The sequence below is a fragment of the Alosa pseudoharengus genome, unplaced genomic scaffold (genome assembly GCF_046254945.1).
Source record: "Alosa pseudoharengus isolate Yale_2024_CS ecotype anadromous, Long Island Sound unplaced genomic scaffold, YU_APseudo_1.1 YU_APseudo_1.1_scf_1, whole genome shotgun sequence".
In the NCBI taxonomy this organism is placed as follows: domain Eukaryota; kingdom Metazoa; phylum Chordata; class Actinopteri; order Clupeiformes; family Clupeidae; genus Alosa; species Alosa pseudoharengus.
The window spans coordinates 30,532,608-30,549,404 of NW_027468564.1; the positions used below are offsets into that span (position 1 = coordinate 30,532,608).

General features: G+C 41.9%; 1 protein-coding gene across 2 annotated transcripts in view; it reads right to left on the reverse strand.

The window, feature by feature from the left end:
* Positions 1 to 16,594, reverse strand: part of LOC143124956 (beta-1,4-galactosyltransferase 1-like) — a 42,626-nt gene extending 26,032 nt beyond the window's left edge. The window contains exons 1-4 of one of the 2 annotated variants that reach the window (XM_076286559.1): positions 16,156 to 16,594; positions 14,843 to 15,078; positions 14,600 to 14,649; positions 14,459 to 14,503 (exon numbers count right to left, since the gene is read on the reverse strand). In XM_076286559.1, coding sequence (XP_076142674.1) covers positions 14,459 to 14,503; positions 14,600 to 14,649; positions 14,843 to 15,078; positions 16,156 to 16,438 — 614 coding nt within the window. In that variant the 5' untranslated portion in view covers positions 16,439 to 16,594. The remainder of the gene's footprint in view (positions 1 to 14,458; positions 14,504 to 14,599; positions 14,650 to 14,842; positions 15,079 to 16,155) is intronic. The other variant, XM_076286558.1, reaches the window with a different exon arrangement.
* Positions 16,595 to 16,797: the final 203 nt, after the last annotated feature.

Here is a 16,797-nt window from a genome sequence, read left to right on the forward strand (position 1 = left end):
CCTCCCTCTCACACATACGCGTAGATTACGGTGGGGACGGGGGGGATATGTCCACACCACTATTTATAATTTGAATTTTGTCCCCACCACTTCTAAAAAAGTGCAAACCAATTGCGACCGAAAAAATCCCCACATACTGAAATCATCGAGTCTAAACCATGCGATAGGCGCGCACAATGACATCCTCACAGTATGCACACCTGCCTGGATATGTGTGGATCGAGTGTTGCGTGGTTAAGGTTTTTTAACATCCGCACCCACCCGACCCTCCAGTCATTTAATGCCTGCTAGAGTTGACTGTAGCTCGGAATGCAATCGGTTGCCATAGTAGGCTATCCTAAAATCCAGCGATAAAACAAAGCATGAACTCGAGCGTTGCTCTGCCCTATATGTATATTGTAATGCTTACAGATAGGCTATCTAGGCGATATTTGTAACATTTATTTTGTATTTGGCCTGTTATAAAATCATGTAGGCCTATTGAACAATTTAAACACATTGTAAACAAGTTGGAGACATGCATATAGACATTGCTGCAAATTTAAAACCGGATTACTCTGGAATGGCTAACTGTACAGGGGAGTGCTTTAAACTTTAATGAAAACTTTAAACTTTAATTACACCTTTGTGTTCGGTAAGGTCTGCTGTTTATTCTGATATATGGTTTGTCATGTGTTGAGGGAAAGTTCGCGAAGCCAAGATGAATGGGTAGGGAGACGGGCGCAACAAATAGCCTATGATTAAATGAAAGTTATGGCTACTTTTCTCGCGAACCGTTTACCACAACAACTAACCACCAACATCGTTTAAAAGCTGAGAAAAAGCTCTTTCGTGTGATACATGTGATGTCTGTGAGGAATAGGCTACTTCGCAAGTAGTTCAGCAAATTTGTGTGGGACAGAAATACCTTTACAGAGCAGCAGATCAGGGCTGGCCAAATCGGCTCTGATGTACATTGATTTAAATGCATTATCGCTTTACCCAACACGCGAACAAGAAAGAAAAGAAAAAAGAAACCAACGAGCTTATGTCACGATTTCCGATAGGCCTAGGCCTAGAGAAAAGACAGCTATTGGTAACCTAACAAGTAGGATTTGCTTTGCCTACTCTGCTGTTTGGTTGTCCCAAACTTTGAGACGACCCATACTCGCATTAACTGAATCTTATCAACCCGAACTGCGATGTTCCAAACAGAGTGACAGGATGCAATGCCTAATAATCTCACTGCCTACGGCATAACTGATAGCCTACAGTGCGCCTAGGCCTACTGTTAAAACACCTGAAAAATATTAAGCTGCTGTTTTCTTTTCATGACGAGCACTACGTTTGAATGATTTATGACTGAATGGAACGTTGCGTTTTTAAGCGCCCGAACTGCTTATCACGTCGTGTGACAAAGTTTACACCAATCATCATCTTCTAATGTATCCTTATGTTGAGATGTCCATTCTCTTTGCCCTAGGCTATCATTTGTGCGTGAAGCATGTTTCAATTAAGACAGTACACAAGCTATTTTTATTGTTGTATTGAATGATTTCATGAATGAATTGTACGCACATAGGCTACAGGATTACGGCTTGCGGCGCCACTGACCAAGGCCACAGTAGCCTGTGAACCTCTGATTTTCAAAGGGGAATCACGGCCAACGCAACTCTTCTCTTCAATTTCCCCTCCAAATTACTTTTTATTGTCTGAAGACATCTATCGCAAGAATCTAACATTCTAAGCAACAGCAAAGCAAATGCAAGCTAACCAAAGTGCAGTCGGTTTCACCTCGTTTTCAGACACACGTTGCGGCAAAAAGACGTCTCATTGTTTTTTTGTTTTTTTTGTCGGGTCAGGTTCGGGTAGTTAATCAGTGCATATTGAGGGTCGAGTGGGTGAAGATTGACTCTCCTGACGGGTCGGGTGGGTGCGGATGTTTAAAAACCTTAACTGGCGCAACACTACTGTTGAGCATATTGTAATGCAGAGTTGAATGGATGAATAGCTTACATAAGGGTACCCCGCACTTTTCAAACCACACTCAAGCTTATGGTTATTGTCCCCACCACTATTAAAAACAAACTGACGCCCTTGCTCTCACACACACACATGCATTTCCTGTTGCTAACACGGATCAAACAAACAGGTTTGTATAAGTAAGTATAAGTATATATACTTTTTTGATCCCGTGAGGGAAATTTGGTCTCTGCATTTATCCCAATCCGTGAATTAGTGAAACACACTCAGCACACAGTGAACACACAGTGAGGTGAAGCACACACTAATCCCGGTGCAGTGAGCTGCCTGCAACAACAGCGGCGCTCGGGGAGCAGTGAGGGGTTAGGTGCCTTGCTCAAGGGCATTTCAGCCGTGCCTACTGGTCGGGGTTTGAACCGGCAACCCTCCGGTTACAAGTCTGAGGCGCTAACCAGTAGGCCACGGCTGAACCAAGTAAGACACTGAACTCAAACTTTGAATCAGTTACTACAGTTACTGACTCAGTGAACATAGCCGGTACCTAGCACATTTTATTGAACAAACCCAGCGTTTCTCCCTATCTCCTACTGACTGTTATTGGACATGGGTTGCCATTTTCTCCTCTATCAGTCCGACACAAGGCCGAATTAATTTGCATTTAATTACCAGTTGCCATGGCGACTCGTCATTTCTGAGCTCCATTGATGAAGGCTTTTCATAGTCATCGGGCAGAGTAAACAAGCTCAAAGATGGATTGAACTAATCCATAGTTATCAGCTGTTTTGGAAGTCAAACGTCAAAGAGATCAGGGTTAGACAGAGATTTTGTTAAACCTCCTTTCTGGAATACCCCCCTGATCTCATCACGTCACTTGCACACACTTTACACACACACACACACACACACACACACACACAGTAGAGAACTCACTGCACTGGCCAGACAGGATTAACCACAGCAGTCAAATCCTAAGCAAGTTTCCATTACGGAAGGAGCTGTGTGTATACACTGACCGCAGTATACAATTTCACTCTCCCAAAAAGAAAGAGCAGAGAATGACTGTATAAATGACTGACTGAATATAATCACTGTAGCACTCGGCTCAGAAAATATTGTTTAATTATCTAAATTAGTCTTATAGAGTGTCTGGACCAGTTCTATCAGAAGATTTCTATGTTAGACTGCTGGAGGTAGAAGGTGGCAATGCAATGACTCAGAACACGTGAATGGTGTACTAGTACGTTTCTGTATTGTATTTAAATATAAAAGGTGAGTTGTATTAAATAAGCAGTGCAAATAGAAGAACAACGATTACATTAACTAGATGTACCGCAGAGCGGTACAAAATATGACCGCCGCCCAGTCCAGCACATTTTTTCCACAAAAAGAAATCACGCTGAAAGGCCTATATGATTCTAACTGTCTCACTAAATTGCATTATTCACACTCAATTCTCACTGGTATCCCAAAACATGATTAGTTCATAGATTTCACATGTAAAATTAATTTTATACAACCCCACCTCCATCTTGCCTGTTCATAATTCTGAGAAATTCTTGATTGTTTGTGTTATGTTTATGTTATGTGTGTGGGTGAGTGTGTGTGCGTGCTTGTGTGTGTGCCTGCGTATGTGCCTGTGCATGGAAGCGTACATATGTCTACTGTGTGAGTATATGTCATACGTATGATTACTGTGAATGTGTGTGTGTGCGTGTGTATCTGTTTGTGCACATGTGTGCACATGAAATGGGTTAACATGACCCCTGGAGGCAAATATACGGGAAAAAAATGGTCATCCTAGGCCCTACAGTTCTCAAGATATTCACAGAGAACTGTGTCTGGCCTACCCTCCTTTCGGGGGGTCCAGTCCAGCGGGGGGGCTACAGATCAAAACGAAAAATGACGGTTCCATGCTATCCATGTGGGGGTACATGCCCACCAAGTTTTGTGTACCCCGGTCTTTCAGTGTCCCGGGAATCCTTGTTGGTGTACGTCACTAAATGTACACATAAATTATTTTATTGTAAGGCCCCCCATGAACGAAAGTACACAAAACTTGGCATGCATTCGGAGGGTGTCATAATGATCCTACACTTTCAATTTCGTGCAGTTTTGACCATGTCAGCCAGAGATATTGTGATGAAAACACCTACATTTTTGCTTTTTAATTTTTAACTAGGTGGCGCTATACATGAAATAAGTGGTAATGGGATGGGTTGACATGGCCCCTTGAGATCAACATACAAAAAAAAGGTGGACCTCCTAGGCCCTACGGTTCTCGAGATATTCACAGAAAACTGTCTCCGGCCACCTACAGGCCAGTTGGTGTATAGTAACATAAATTAATTTATTGTGTGGCCCCCCATGAACGGAATTCCACGAAACTTGGCGTGCATTCAGAGGGTGTCATAATGATCCTACACTTCCAATTTCGTGCAGTTTTGACTATGTTAGGTCACAGATACCTGCGATTACAACACCTCATTTTTACTTTTTTAAAAAAGTATGACCGCGCGGCGGTCATAATAACAGATATAAATAACCAAATAAATAAATCACAAAATGTGCAAAACCATTAAATAGTAATATACAAATATCATCAATTCATAAATCTTACCGTAGTAAAACAGGTCTATCCTAAATTGGGTGCACCCTCTAAGCTACTGTAAGTTGTTAGGTTGACTAGTCCTAATCAAAATTTTAAGATGACAAAATTGTCCCCACCAATGTTTCAGCGAACTCATTTGTGCTGCTGATCATTCGGACAGCCAGCACGACAGTCGTCATTTGATTGGCTGAAAAACCGAGGGGAGGGGGGGGGGAGGGTTATCTGACACACACGGAGAGTGTCAAAGCACAGGCTACTGTGCACTGGCAGTCAAGCAAGGGTGTCAACGAAAACGGTAAGTTACCAGGGCTGTCTGCCAATCCATACTCCATGAAAGGCCAGAGTAAAACATTTTGATATTCCCTTTGCCCTTCAGCATGTTCATGTTTGCCCCTTTTTGTGGTTTGTAGATCAGCTATGCCACCCAAGAAGAAGAAAGGGGACATACAAAGCTTTTTCTGAGTCTAAGGCAAAACTAGATGTACCGCAAAGCGGTACAAAATATGACCGACGCCCAGTCCGGCACATTTTTTCCACAAAAATATGTCACGCTTGTCAAATTGGGTTAATTTCCTACTTTGTTCCTGCTTAGCTTTTTAGCTTTAGTAATTCAGCAAAGTCAGGGTATCTGCTGGTCTGGCTGCTGGCTAAAAACAAAAGGTGAAAGGCATATATGATTCTAACTGTCTCACGGAATTGTATTATGCACACTCAATTCTCACTGGTATCTGCTAGACAACAAGTACCAAAACATGATTAGTTTATAGATTTCACATGTAGAATACATTTTATACAACCCCACCCCCATCTTGCCTTTTCATAATTCTGAGAAATTGTTGAATTGTGTGCGTGTACGTGTTCATGTGTGTGTGTGTGTGTGTGTACGTGTGCGTGCATGTGCTTGTGGGTGTGCCTGTGTGTGTGCATGTGCATGCATGCGTACATATATCTGCTGTGTGTGTATGTGTCATACGTATGATTACTGTGAATGTAGGTGTGTGCGTGTGTATCTGTTTATGCACATGTGTGCATATGGAATGGGTTAACATGACCCCTGGAGGCAAACATACACAAAACAAATTGGTCATCCTAGGCCCTACGGTTCTCAAGATATTCACAGAAAACTCTGTTGGTGTACGGTCGCTAAATGTACACATAAATTATTTTATTGTAAGGCCCCCCATGAACGAAAGTTCACGGAACTTGGCATGCCTCATCTGTAAGCTCCATGGTAGGAAAACCGCTGAGCAAAAAATGGCAGACCTGCCAGAAGAACGAGTGGTACCTGATCTTCCACCATTCACTAACGTTGGCGTAGATTACTTTGGGCCAGTTGACGTGAAAAGAGGGCATAGCATCGTGAAAAGGTATGGAGTAGTATTTACTTGCATGACAAGCAGGGCCGTGCACCTGGAAGTGGCCTATTCTCTGGACACAGACTCATGCATCAACGCGTTGCTAAGGTTCATCTGTCGAAGAGGACAAGTCTCGCACTTGAGATTCGACAATGGCACCAACTTTGTGGGTGCAGAAAAGGAGCTGCGAGAAGCCTTAGCCTCTTTGAATCACGACCGCATTGAAATAGCCTTGTCCAAGAAGGGAATCAAGTGGAGCTTTAACCCTCCAGCTGGGTCACATCACAGTGGCGCTTGGGATGATCGGAATCGGATGAACGGATGATCAGGAAGATTTTGTGCTCTGTGCTCTGTCAGCAAACCTTGGATGACGAAGGGTTCCATACCGTGCTCTGTGAGGCTGAAGCTATGCTCAACGATCGCCCCATCACAAGGCTGTCAGAGGACCCCAACGACCTTGAGGCGTTGACGCCAAACCATCTGCTACTCCTCAAAGGAAAACCAGTTCTCCCACCAGGACCGTTCGACAAAGGGGATGTTTACGCAAGGAGAAGGTGGAAACAAACACAGTACATCTCAGATCTCTTTTGGAAGAGGTGGATCCGCGAATACTTACCGCTTTTACAGGATCGTCAAAAATGGAACCAGGAGAAGAGGAGTTTTGTTCCTGGAGACCTGGTCATGGTTGCGGACTCCACAGCACCACGTGGGTCATGGATGCTAGGAAGAGTCCTGGAAACCTTCCCTGATAAGAGAGGTCTGGTACGTGTGGTTCGTTTGAAGACCAAGACAAACATCATTGAACGACCCATAACCAAAATATGCTTGCTTAATGAAGCTAAAGAGTAATTGGTTCTATTGGTAACTATTTTTTTTTTTTATGGCTCTTTTGAATTTGGGGTAATTGCTCTGGCAGACGCAATTAGGGGCTGGAGTGTATGAGCCATATTCATTTTGTATTATTTTATTTAATTTTGCTCGGTGCCACTAGGGGGCTGTATGAGCTTTGTGGCTCAGCCGACCTCAGGTCAGCCCAGGTAGGCCATTTAACCTACAGGAAACCCAGACACAGGTGTTGCTAATTTGGGAAGCAAACAGTTTTTGACTGTGCCTTTGTGCCTAGCCTTTGTGGTGAGCAATTCGGTTTGTTATTTTGGTTACATGTATTATGAGTTAAAGTTATTGCCGCTGTATGATATATGGATGTAAAATAAATCTGCGAGATAATTGTAACAATTAATGAACTCTCTGTTTGCTATGTTCCAGCGCACTGGGCGCACGTCTAAACTTAATCCGCTGTATTAGCAACCATTACTAGACTTCATTTAGGACTTAGTCAGTACAGCAACTTTAAACACCACAAATGTGATGATATTAAAGACAAGTGTAACCTAATAATTTAAATATCAATATGATGTATTCAAATTACTAAATATGTTTAGTAATTATGCAGATCACAAAGTACTATAAATAATTAACAATATAAAGTGTATATGAATTCCAAAATATAAAATAGAAACCTATGACAACCATCACTTTCTCTATGTGTGTGTGTATGTGTGGAGGGTCAATCAAATTCTATGATTGCCACTGATGTGAATGATCTCACAAATCACAAATCAAATGTAAAAAAATCGCAAAAGTATCGAAATCGAGATTCTTCACTTACTATTGGTATTGAAACAAATATGTTGGTAACGTGACAGCAGGAGTTAGGGATGTGTCCCCACCAAAGCTGAGACCAAACCTACGCCCTTGCCTAATTTTATTAGACAGGGTATTAAGTATAAAAATGTAGCCTACTATTTCTATTTGTTTATTTATTTATCCTTAAACAGGCAACGTGCACTAGGAGATACATACTTTTTGCCAGATTAGGGTATAAAATTTGGTCAATGGGTATTCTGTGTAGTATTATTGAAAATTTAGTTTCAAACAGGAAGATATGCTAATATACACTGCAAAAAGAGATGTTATCATGTACAGGTATGTACATTATGACAGTATAACCATATATTGCCCCTCAGGGTATCACAGTTAACTCATTTTATGGCAACATAAAAATGAATAGAATAGCGAGAGAATGAATGTGATAGAGGAGATCCCTGAACACTCTTCAGACATAGACACTAGTGATGAAGATGAGGATAATCAGGCAGAATTGAGAGATACAAATAGAGACTGTGAATAGTTCTGCAGAGGAGGAGGAAGAAGAGATGATGGAACAAATGCCTAAAAAAGCTAAGAAATTTAGGTGACAGTGCTTAAATTGAGGGGCATTTGGCCATATTTACTGAAGTAAGCAGGCCAACCAGATTATCCAATGAGCAGTCCCTAATAGAACTCAACAGTCACCACCCACCTCCCTAAGGGCTGAGCTACATCAGGCGCGTAACTGAAGCGTTCCGTTCGCGTTGCGTCTGCTGCAACAATTAGCTTCCATTATAATCAATGGAAGTAGCTACACCAGACGTGACAGTGGGGCGTACGTTCGAAAAAAATAGACCATTTATCTAAAATGGATTTTACGCGTCGCGAACGGACCGCTTCAGTTACGCGCCTGGTGTAGCTCATACCTAAGAGGTCAGGTACTGGATGTAAGTTCCCCATTAATTTTTCAATTTGAAAAAAATTGTCTGGAAAAATCTGTATAAAGTGTTTTAGGCCTTGCCTTATGCTGACCAGCTATGGTGTGAATCATGATGGTGCAACATTTAATTTCGTGAAAAACAAAAACATAGAAAAACAACAAAAATGGCTGTATACATTTAATTTCTAATCGAAGGAACTATTAATCCCATTAGCTATTGCGAATTATACATTTTCCAATGTTTGCCAACCTAATGATAGTTTAACACACTTCTTTTTGAATGTAAGACAAGATGACTTACTCCACAGTTTACATTAAGCCATTTCCACTTTCAAGATAAGCAAAACAGTTTTCACTGTATGGCCACACATAGACCTGTGAAGTTCTATATGACAATATACAATCGCTTAATCATGCCAGAGCTGATTTTAACCATAGACTGTATAAAATAGGTTTTAAGTCTACCTTGGATGGTTACGATTTTATGACTTATAATCCAGTTCTCAAAGGAGAATGTGAATTAGATTGTTACTTCTGGAACCTTAGTGGGCTGTGACTGTTAAGGTCTTGGTATGGATGGCTCCCTGCACATTTCCCTTGTTATACATATAGCATAACACTGTTTGAGTATGTACAGGCTTTATTTTGCTGCCATTTTGGTAAATCAAAAAGAAAAGCCAGATGAATGTACACAAATACTGACAAATTGCCAAGTTACTGTATCTCATTTAATAACTTTGTGTGTACTTCTGCATTTTTATACAGTTGACAGAAGAAAAAGTTTAAGCACCTGTCAACAGCAAAAGCCTGTAAATTCAGAACATCCGATGAGATGTCATCTCCATACTATATAGTAGAATTTGATAAAAAAAAATGTGAAATCCATTTTAAAAATAGTATTTATGACATAAAAGGCCAAGGAAAGCAATTTATGAGTTATATGTATCAAATGAGAAATGGAAAAGTTCACCATTTTGATTATTTTTATATCTTAATACGGCAACGTATCTCAGGAGATACAACTCATAAAATATCCAACATTTTTCAAAAATGAGTGTGGAAATGTTTTCCTTAGGTACAAATGAGACAGAATGTAACACAATTATTCTTTACTACTATTTTTTCACTCTTGCCTGTTTAAGGGTTAAAAAATGTTAAAACATATTTTCCTGTGTCATAGCTGGTTGGAGATGTCCTGACAGAGATAGGCCTCAGCATGGGCATAGATTTAGGGTGGGACGCTCATGACTAGTCCTAACCAATATTTTAAGATGACAAAATTGTCCCCACCTATATTTAAGCGAACTCATTTGTGCTGCTGATCATTCCGACAGCCAGCACGACAGTACAAGAAACGTCGTCATTTGATTGGCTGAAAAACCGAGGGGGAGGGGGAAGGGGGTTATCTGACACATTACATTACATTACATTACATTTGGCTGACGCATTTTTAGCCAAAGCGACTAACAACATGGTAAACAGTTTAAGTTTTAGAGCAATTCTCAACAATTTCGGACAATTTAAAAAACATTAGAGTACAGTAAGAATAAGTGCATCAGTGAGTGCTGCGGCTGGTGAGTGCTAGGATCAGTAAGACTTGTTGTAAGTGTTGCTATGAGAGGAGATGTTCTCTAAAGAGCTGGGTCTTCAGGAGTTTTTTGAAAATGGAGAAGAACTGGCAGTGTGTTCCACCAACGAGGAACAACAGATGAGAAAAGTTTGGATTAGCTTGAGCGTACCGGTGGTAGAGCTAGACGTCGTTCGTCTGAGGAGCGCAGCGGTCTGGAGGTAGTGTATGTCTGTATGAGGGCATTCAAGTAGGTGGGAGCAGAACCGGAGACTACTTTGTAGGCAAGCGTTAGAGCCTTGAATTTGATGCGGGCCGCCATAGGTAGCCAGTGTAGCTGGATGAGCAGCGGGGTAACATGTGCCCTTTTGGGTTGGTTGTAGACCAGGCGCGTCGCCGCGTTCTGGATCATCTGAAGTGGTTTCACTGCGCAGACTGGGAGACCTGTCAGGAGGGCGTTGCAGTAGTCGAGTCGTGAGATGACTATTGCCTGAACCAGAAGTTGGGTAGCATCTTGAGTCAAGTAAGTCCTGATTTTCCGTATGTTGTAGAGTGCGAAACGGCATGACCGGGCGACTGAGGCAACATGATCTGAGAAGTTTAGTTGGTTGTCGAGAACAACTCCTAGATTTCTTGCAGTCCTGGTAGGTGAAACAGACAGGGAGTCAAATTTGATGTTGATGTCGTGGTGTATGGTAGGTTTAGCTGGGAGGACCAGCAGTTCAGCCTTTGAGAGGTTCAGCTGGAGGTGGTGTGCCTTCATCCATGTAGCTATGTCTGAGAGGCAATCCGAGATCCGTGCTGAAACCAAGGGGTCATCAGGTGGAAAGGACAGATAGAGCTGTGTGTCGTCTGCATAGCAGTGGTATGAGAAGCCATGCGAACGGATAATCTAGCCCAAGGAAGTGGTGTAGATAGCAAAGAGAAGGGGGCCCAGCACTGAGCCCTGGGGGACCCCTGTGGTGAGATGGTGAGGTGCAGATAGCTGACCAAGCCATGATACGTTAAACGAGCGTCCTGTGAGGTAGGATTCAAACCAGGAGAGAGCAGAACCGGAGATTCCCATGTTAGCGAGTATAGAGAGAAGTATGCGGTGATTAACCGTGTCAAAGGCAGCCGATAAGTCAAGCAGAATCAGTACTGATGACCGAGCGGTCGCCCTGGCTTCTTTTAAGGCTTCTGTTACAGACAGCAGAGCCGTTTCGGTAGAGTGGCCGCTTTTGAACCCAGACTGATTTGGATCCAGAAGGTTGTTCTGTGAAAGGAAGTCAGAGACCTCCTTTCACAGAACAACCTTCTGGATCCAAATCCAGCATCCAGCAATCCAGCATGCTGCACACACATTGCTTTATTCTTGCACTGGTAGTCAAGCGAGCAGGTGTGTCAACGACAACGGTAGGCTAAGTTACCAGGGCTGTCTGTCAATACATAGGCCTACCCCATGAAAGGCCAGAGTGAAACATTTTGATATTCCCTTTTCCCTTCAGCATAGGCCTACATACAAACCCCTTTTTGTGGTGTGTAGATCAGCTATGCCACCGAAGAAGAAGAAGAAAGGGGACATACAAAGGGGTTGTGCAGCACGGTCGCATAGAAGTCGCGCTATCACAATAGATGCTATTACCAAGTCACTGAATGTTAATTAGCCTACCTTAAGTTAGAATCTTGGAAGTCACAATAAACATTGGATCTGGACATTTTTCGTTTCTATTCTGTTTATGTTATGAATTTCTGAGTGTAGCCTACACAATGCAGAGAAATAAAAGGGAGACCCAAATTCGTTTGAAGGACTGTCATTGCATTGTTATGACACATGCTGTAAAAACGTGTTGGCAATGTGAATAAGTTAACACTGTTGGTTATTCAAATATAATGAATCATTATTTGATGAATAATATCCAAATAACACTATCATATACAATATGGTAGGAGGGTTAAACTCGCTAGCCAAAGGATACACAACAAAATGAATGAACCACTTTGTATGCAGGAAAAACAGCATCAAACCACTACAGATGGATGGCAGGTTGAGGAAACAGCATCAGGGCTTCAGGTGAGGTTCTAATTATTAGCCTATGTCAAATTGTCAATTCAGTTGGAGTCAGCAGTATTGCTGTACAATATAATGAAATGGAGTAGATTCACTTCTGATATTCTGTATTGCCAACAGTCTGAAATAACAAAGGAAATCGCCATTAAGGCACTGGTATCTTACAGCAAAAGAATTCCAATTACACTTAAGCAAATACAAATATAATTTAGAGTCGCATAAATTCATAGACATATTCAATCCTAAACTATGGTGCATTTCCATACTCAGTAACATAAATAAAATACTATATGACTATATGATATATATGACTATATAATCTGGGCAAATTTAAGATATGCTTAGCTTCTGTTATCACGAGAAACAAAATTGGCATCTAGTGGTCAAACATTTATTTACGTTTAAACGATTGTTTTCGTCTGCACATATTTCTCTCCAGTCGGAGATGCTTTAGCTAATACCTTTTAGAGTAGGCTACTGTAAATAATGAAAGAGGCTATTGTCTATTGACAGTCTGACTCTTGTCAGTAAAAGTTAACTTTTCACCTGGGGGGGATTGGATGTCCCCACCAAATCTGAGACCAAACCTACGCCCTTGGGCCTCAGGCAGACAAACCTGTTTAGTTCAGATGATTTAGAGAGAGAGAGGGGGGGAGGGGGGTGTCAGTGTGTGTGTGTGAGAGAGAGAGAGTGAGAGAGGGGGGGGTGTGAGAGAAAGTGTATGTGTCAGTGTGTGTGTGTGAGAGAGAGAGAGAGAGAGAGAGAGGGTGTGTCAGTGTGTGTGTTTGTGAGAGAGAGAGGGAGAAAGAGAAAAAGTGTGTCAGTGTGTGTGTCTTTGAGGAGGTGTTCAACAGGACAGTAGTAGAGAGTGAGAAATGGGCGTGTTTGGACAATACAGAGAGTGGAGGGGCTAGTTAGGGAGGGTGACGACATTCTAACAGAGGCAAACCTGTTTAGCAAGTTGTCTTACCTGACTGTAGGCCCTTAACCTTGTTGCTAAGCGACACCTTGGTCCCAGCGCTTATAGAAGATATGGTACAGTGAAGCACAACTAGTGCTTAAGTTGAAAATCAAGACGTACCTGAGCACTGAGAGGGTGCTGCTCCGGTGTGTGTGTGTGTGTGTGTTTGAATTACCAGTTGTCGGGTTTTCCAAACCCAGTATTTGGGTTGCATTGAGAGAAAATGGGCAACAGCCATGCAATGAAATAAAACAGTTCGACATAATTATTTATTTGACAGTTTACTTTATTTTTGAACGGATAGCCTACTCTAAAAGCAGCATCAGCATGTGATAAGTTACTTCCATGAAGACAGCTAAGCTGCCGTTTAAGTAGTATACTATAGACTATAGTCTATAGTATACTACTTAAACGGCACCGACAATCAAAAAATCCAGTGGAAACTATATGGTAGAAGTGTGTAGGCCAATCTGCCCACCAGCTTTTTCAACTTCGCTACCTACAGATGTTTTACCGGTATGATATTTCGAAACGCCATGTTATTTCCCATAGACAATCCACGCCCGGAAGTTGGATGGATACGGAAGTTAGGAGGCGGGATATATTCTGGAGAGGTCTATTTACAGAACTTTATATCAAGACTTTCAGGAACCATTATCAGTGAATGATGTTGACAAACATTAAAAAATATTAGCGCGACACACTCGGAAACAACCACCTCATGGAGTCGTTTAACAGCAGACTGACAAACATACGTTCAGTAATGTTAATGTTAGTGGCAGTGATACCGTTAGCTAACGTTAACCTAATAGCCAGCTCATGTTAACACATTCAGTTAGTAAAATCCAAGTTGTGTGTAACGTTAATGTTACCACCAAATACCACCCAGTAAGTTACATGTACATGGCTATAATATGAAGCTACCCCGAATTAATTAATATGTTGCTTGGCATGATGATTACCGTACGTGTGAAGAGACTACTTTGACTGTATACATTAGCTGACACTGCTGCACTACCACAAAGCATATTTAATTAATGTTAGCATACCAACCGTCTGCTAACGTTAACCTAGCCAGCTGTTGGTATGCTAATTTTAGTTCGTTGTAAAAGTTTGTTTTGTTTCTGTTCAGCAGTTCATACCCAGAACACAGAACTATGTTTTTAAGAGTCTGTCTTTGTGTAGATTTAACATTAACATGAGCAGTAATTGTAATGTTAGCTGGCTTGAATGACACATTTCTTGACGCGCTTGAGGCTGAACGAAATTGGCAGGCAGAATATCCATTCACATCACAAAGGGTGTCTCTGGGTGGACTTTTAAAATCCGTCTGAATAAAAAAAAAAGTTAAAAGCAGATACATACCTTCCGAAATCACCTGATTTCCACTGCATGTTGACAGCTGCTGGACTGCATGGACGGTTGAAAGAATAACGATTTCCTCCCAACTCTCAAATAACTATGCAGCTGTATTAAAGTTACCCTGGTGCTGGGTAGTGTACTCACGTCAGGTGGGGGAGAGGAGGGGCGCTGTCCTTAACTATCAACCCAACAAGCTGGGTTACAGAAAATAACCCAAAATGAGTAAAAACAACCCCACACAATGACCCAACAGTTTCAACCCAGCGTTTGGGTTGAGCAAATAACCCAGCATTTTTTAGAGTGTATGGCATCCGTCTGAGGAACCATTTATTTTTCCAGAGTGACACAAAGCTAGATAAACGTTAGATAAAACACCTAGCTCATTACCTGATTGATGACATAGATGCCATAGTCCAGCTGCTGTCTCTGCAGGATGGGATGGAGGTAGTGGAGCCAGTACTTGAGGTGGAACTCACGGTGTCTGAAGGGGATGATGACGGCTACCTTCTGCCGGGCAATGCAGTCTCTGGGCCACCAGCGACCCCCTTCCACGACCTCAGAGTTGTCTTTCTGCACCATCTCTAAACTTATTGGTTGTGTGAAATTTATGTTCATCGGACCAACTAGCAAAGAGATAGAGAGAGAGTGTGTAAAGGAGGGAGAAAGAGAGTGAATGAGAGTGTGTGTGTGTGTTTAAAGGAGGGAGAAAGAGAGATAAAGACAGAGAGAGAGTGTGTGCGTGTGTAAAGGAGGGAGAAAGAGAGAGTAAATGACAGAGAAAGAAAGAGGGAGAGAGTGTGTAAAGGAGGAAGAGAGAGGGAGAGAGAAAAACATATTTATTAAAACAAAGCTGCTACACCAATACTCTTTAGTTTCTTTTATTACAAATAAGTTTGCACTGAAAAACATTAATCATATATGCCACCAGTTTTTTTTTACCAAACGAGTTCATTTTCTTAGCTCACAAAGGCTGCTCTGCTGGCAATTGTTTTTTTTGTTGCCCGAAGGTTCCTTTGTTTGGCAAGGCAAGGCTGCTTAATCTGTAGTGCATTTCCCAAGGCAACTCAATGTGCTTTACATCATCAGAGAACATCATATAAAAATAATAATAAAATCATCAGAGAACATCATATAAAAATAAGTAAAAGCATAAGTTTGAAATTAACCGGAGCCATCTTTATGAAAATGGTGTTTCATGGGTGCTCATTTCTGGCACCAGCTAGAATTAGCCTATTAGATTCCACGTTACAGACGGAGACAACGTAAGGTACAACGGTATGTCATTGATGAAGATTGGACATTCCCTCAGAGGAAAAGAAGTTGTTCGAGAAACTCTTGTTATAGGCACAAATTTATTTTATTGGTTGGGATAACATTTTGGGAATGGTGGTAGAAGTTTGCCCGTGTCTAGGCTGTCCTAGGCTGTAATGTGATGTTTATATGTGATAATAAACAATGTGAATCAATATTGAGTAAGGATTCACTTTAGGCTCCACAAATAATGATCCTTAAATGCTATTTGGACAGGCTGTAGGCTATTAAGTGCGCAATGTGTAGGCTATCCAACGAAAATCACTATAATTAAGTAGACATGGGATGTAAAAAACTTGTGGATAGCTGAGATTTTTGCTGCAGCCAGTATAAATTTGCAGCTTGTTAAACCTATAGGCTACATTTCAAGTTGCTTTCTAAAGACTTACTCAAATGTGGAGGATATCTCGGACAAATCGACAACCCTGAGATTTGGCCCTCTGCCGCCCCCGACACGCTGTGTTTGTCCATTTCCGTCTCTGAGTTTGCGTCATACATACTCCAGTCTGACAGCAGGCTGGTGACGGTGAGCGAAGCTGTGTTGAAAAATGGCAGAAACGACTTGGTTTCCATGTGGCACAGGACGTAGAGCAAGACCACAACCAGATGGACGACCCCCAGGACCACGACCAGGAGCCAGGGCCGTCTGAAGCTACTTTCCAAAAGATACATGCCTGCTCACGTTCAACTGGAGTAGTGAAGACGGGGAGTAGTAAACAAATAAACAAATTAAATAAATAAACATGAGCCGTTCTCTCTTGGACTCAGCATGTCCCGCTCACTGTCAACTTTCTTGGCTTTTGCACTTGTGAGAAACAGGCCAGCGAGAGAGAGATCATATATTGTAGGAGTTACCTGTCTGTGTTTTCAAACCAGCTGAACAGGCCTTGGGATGAGTAAAGGAGGGTGGGGCCAGCGCACCCTGTAGAAAGGCACACTGTAGAAAATGGCCAAGGGCGCGGGAAGGGGGGTGCTGAGGGTGCTGCAGCATCCCCTGCTGGCAGGAGATCGATTTTAAAAAAAAATATTAT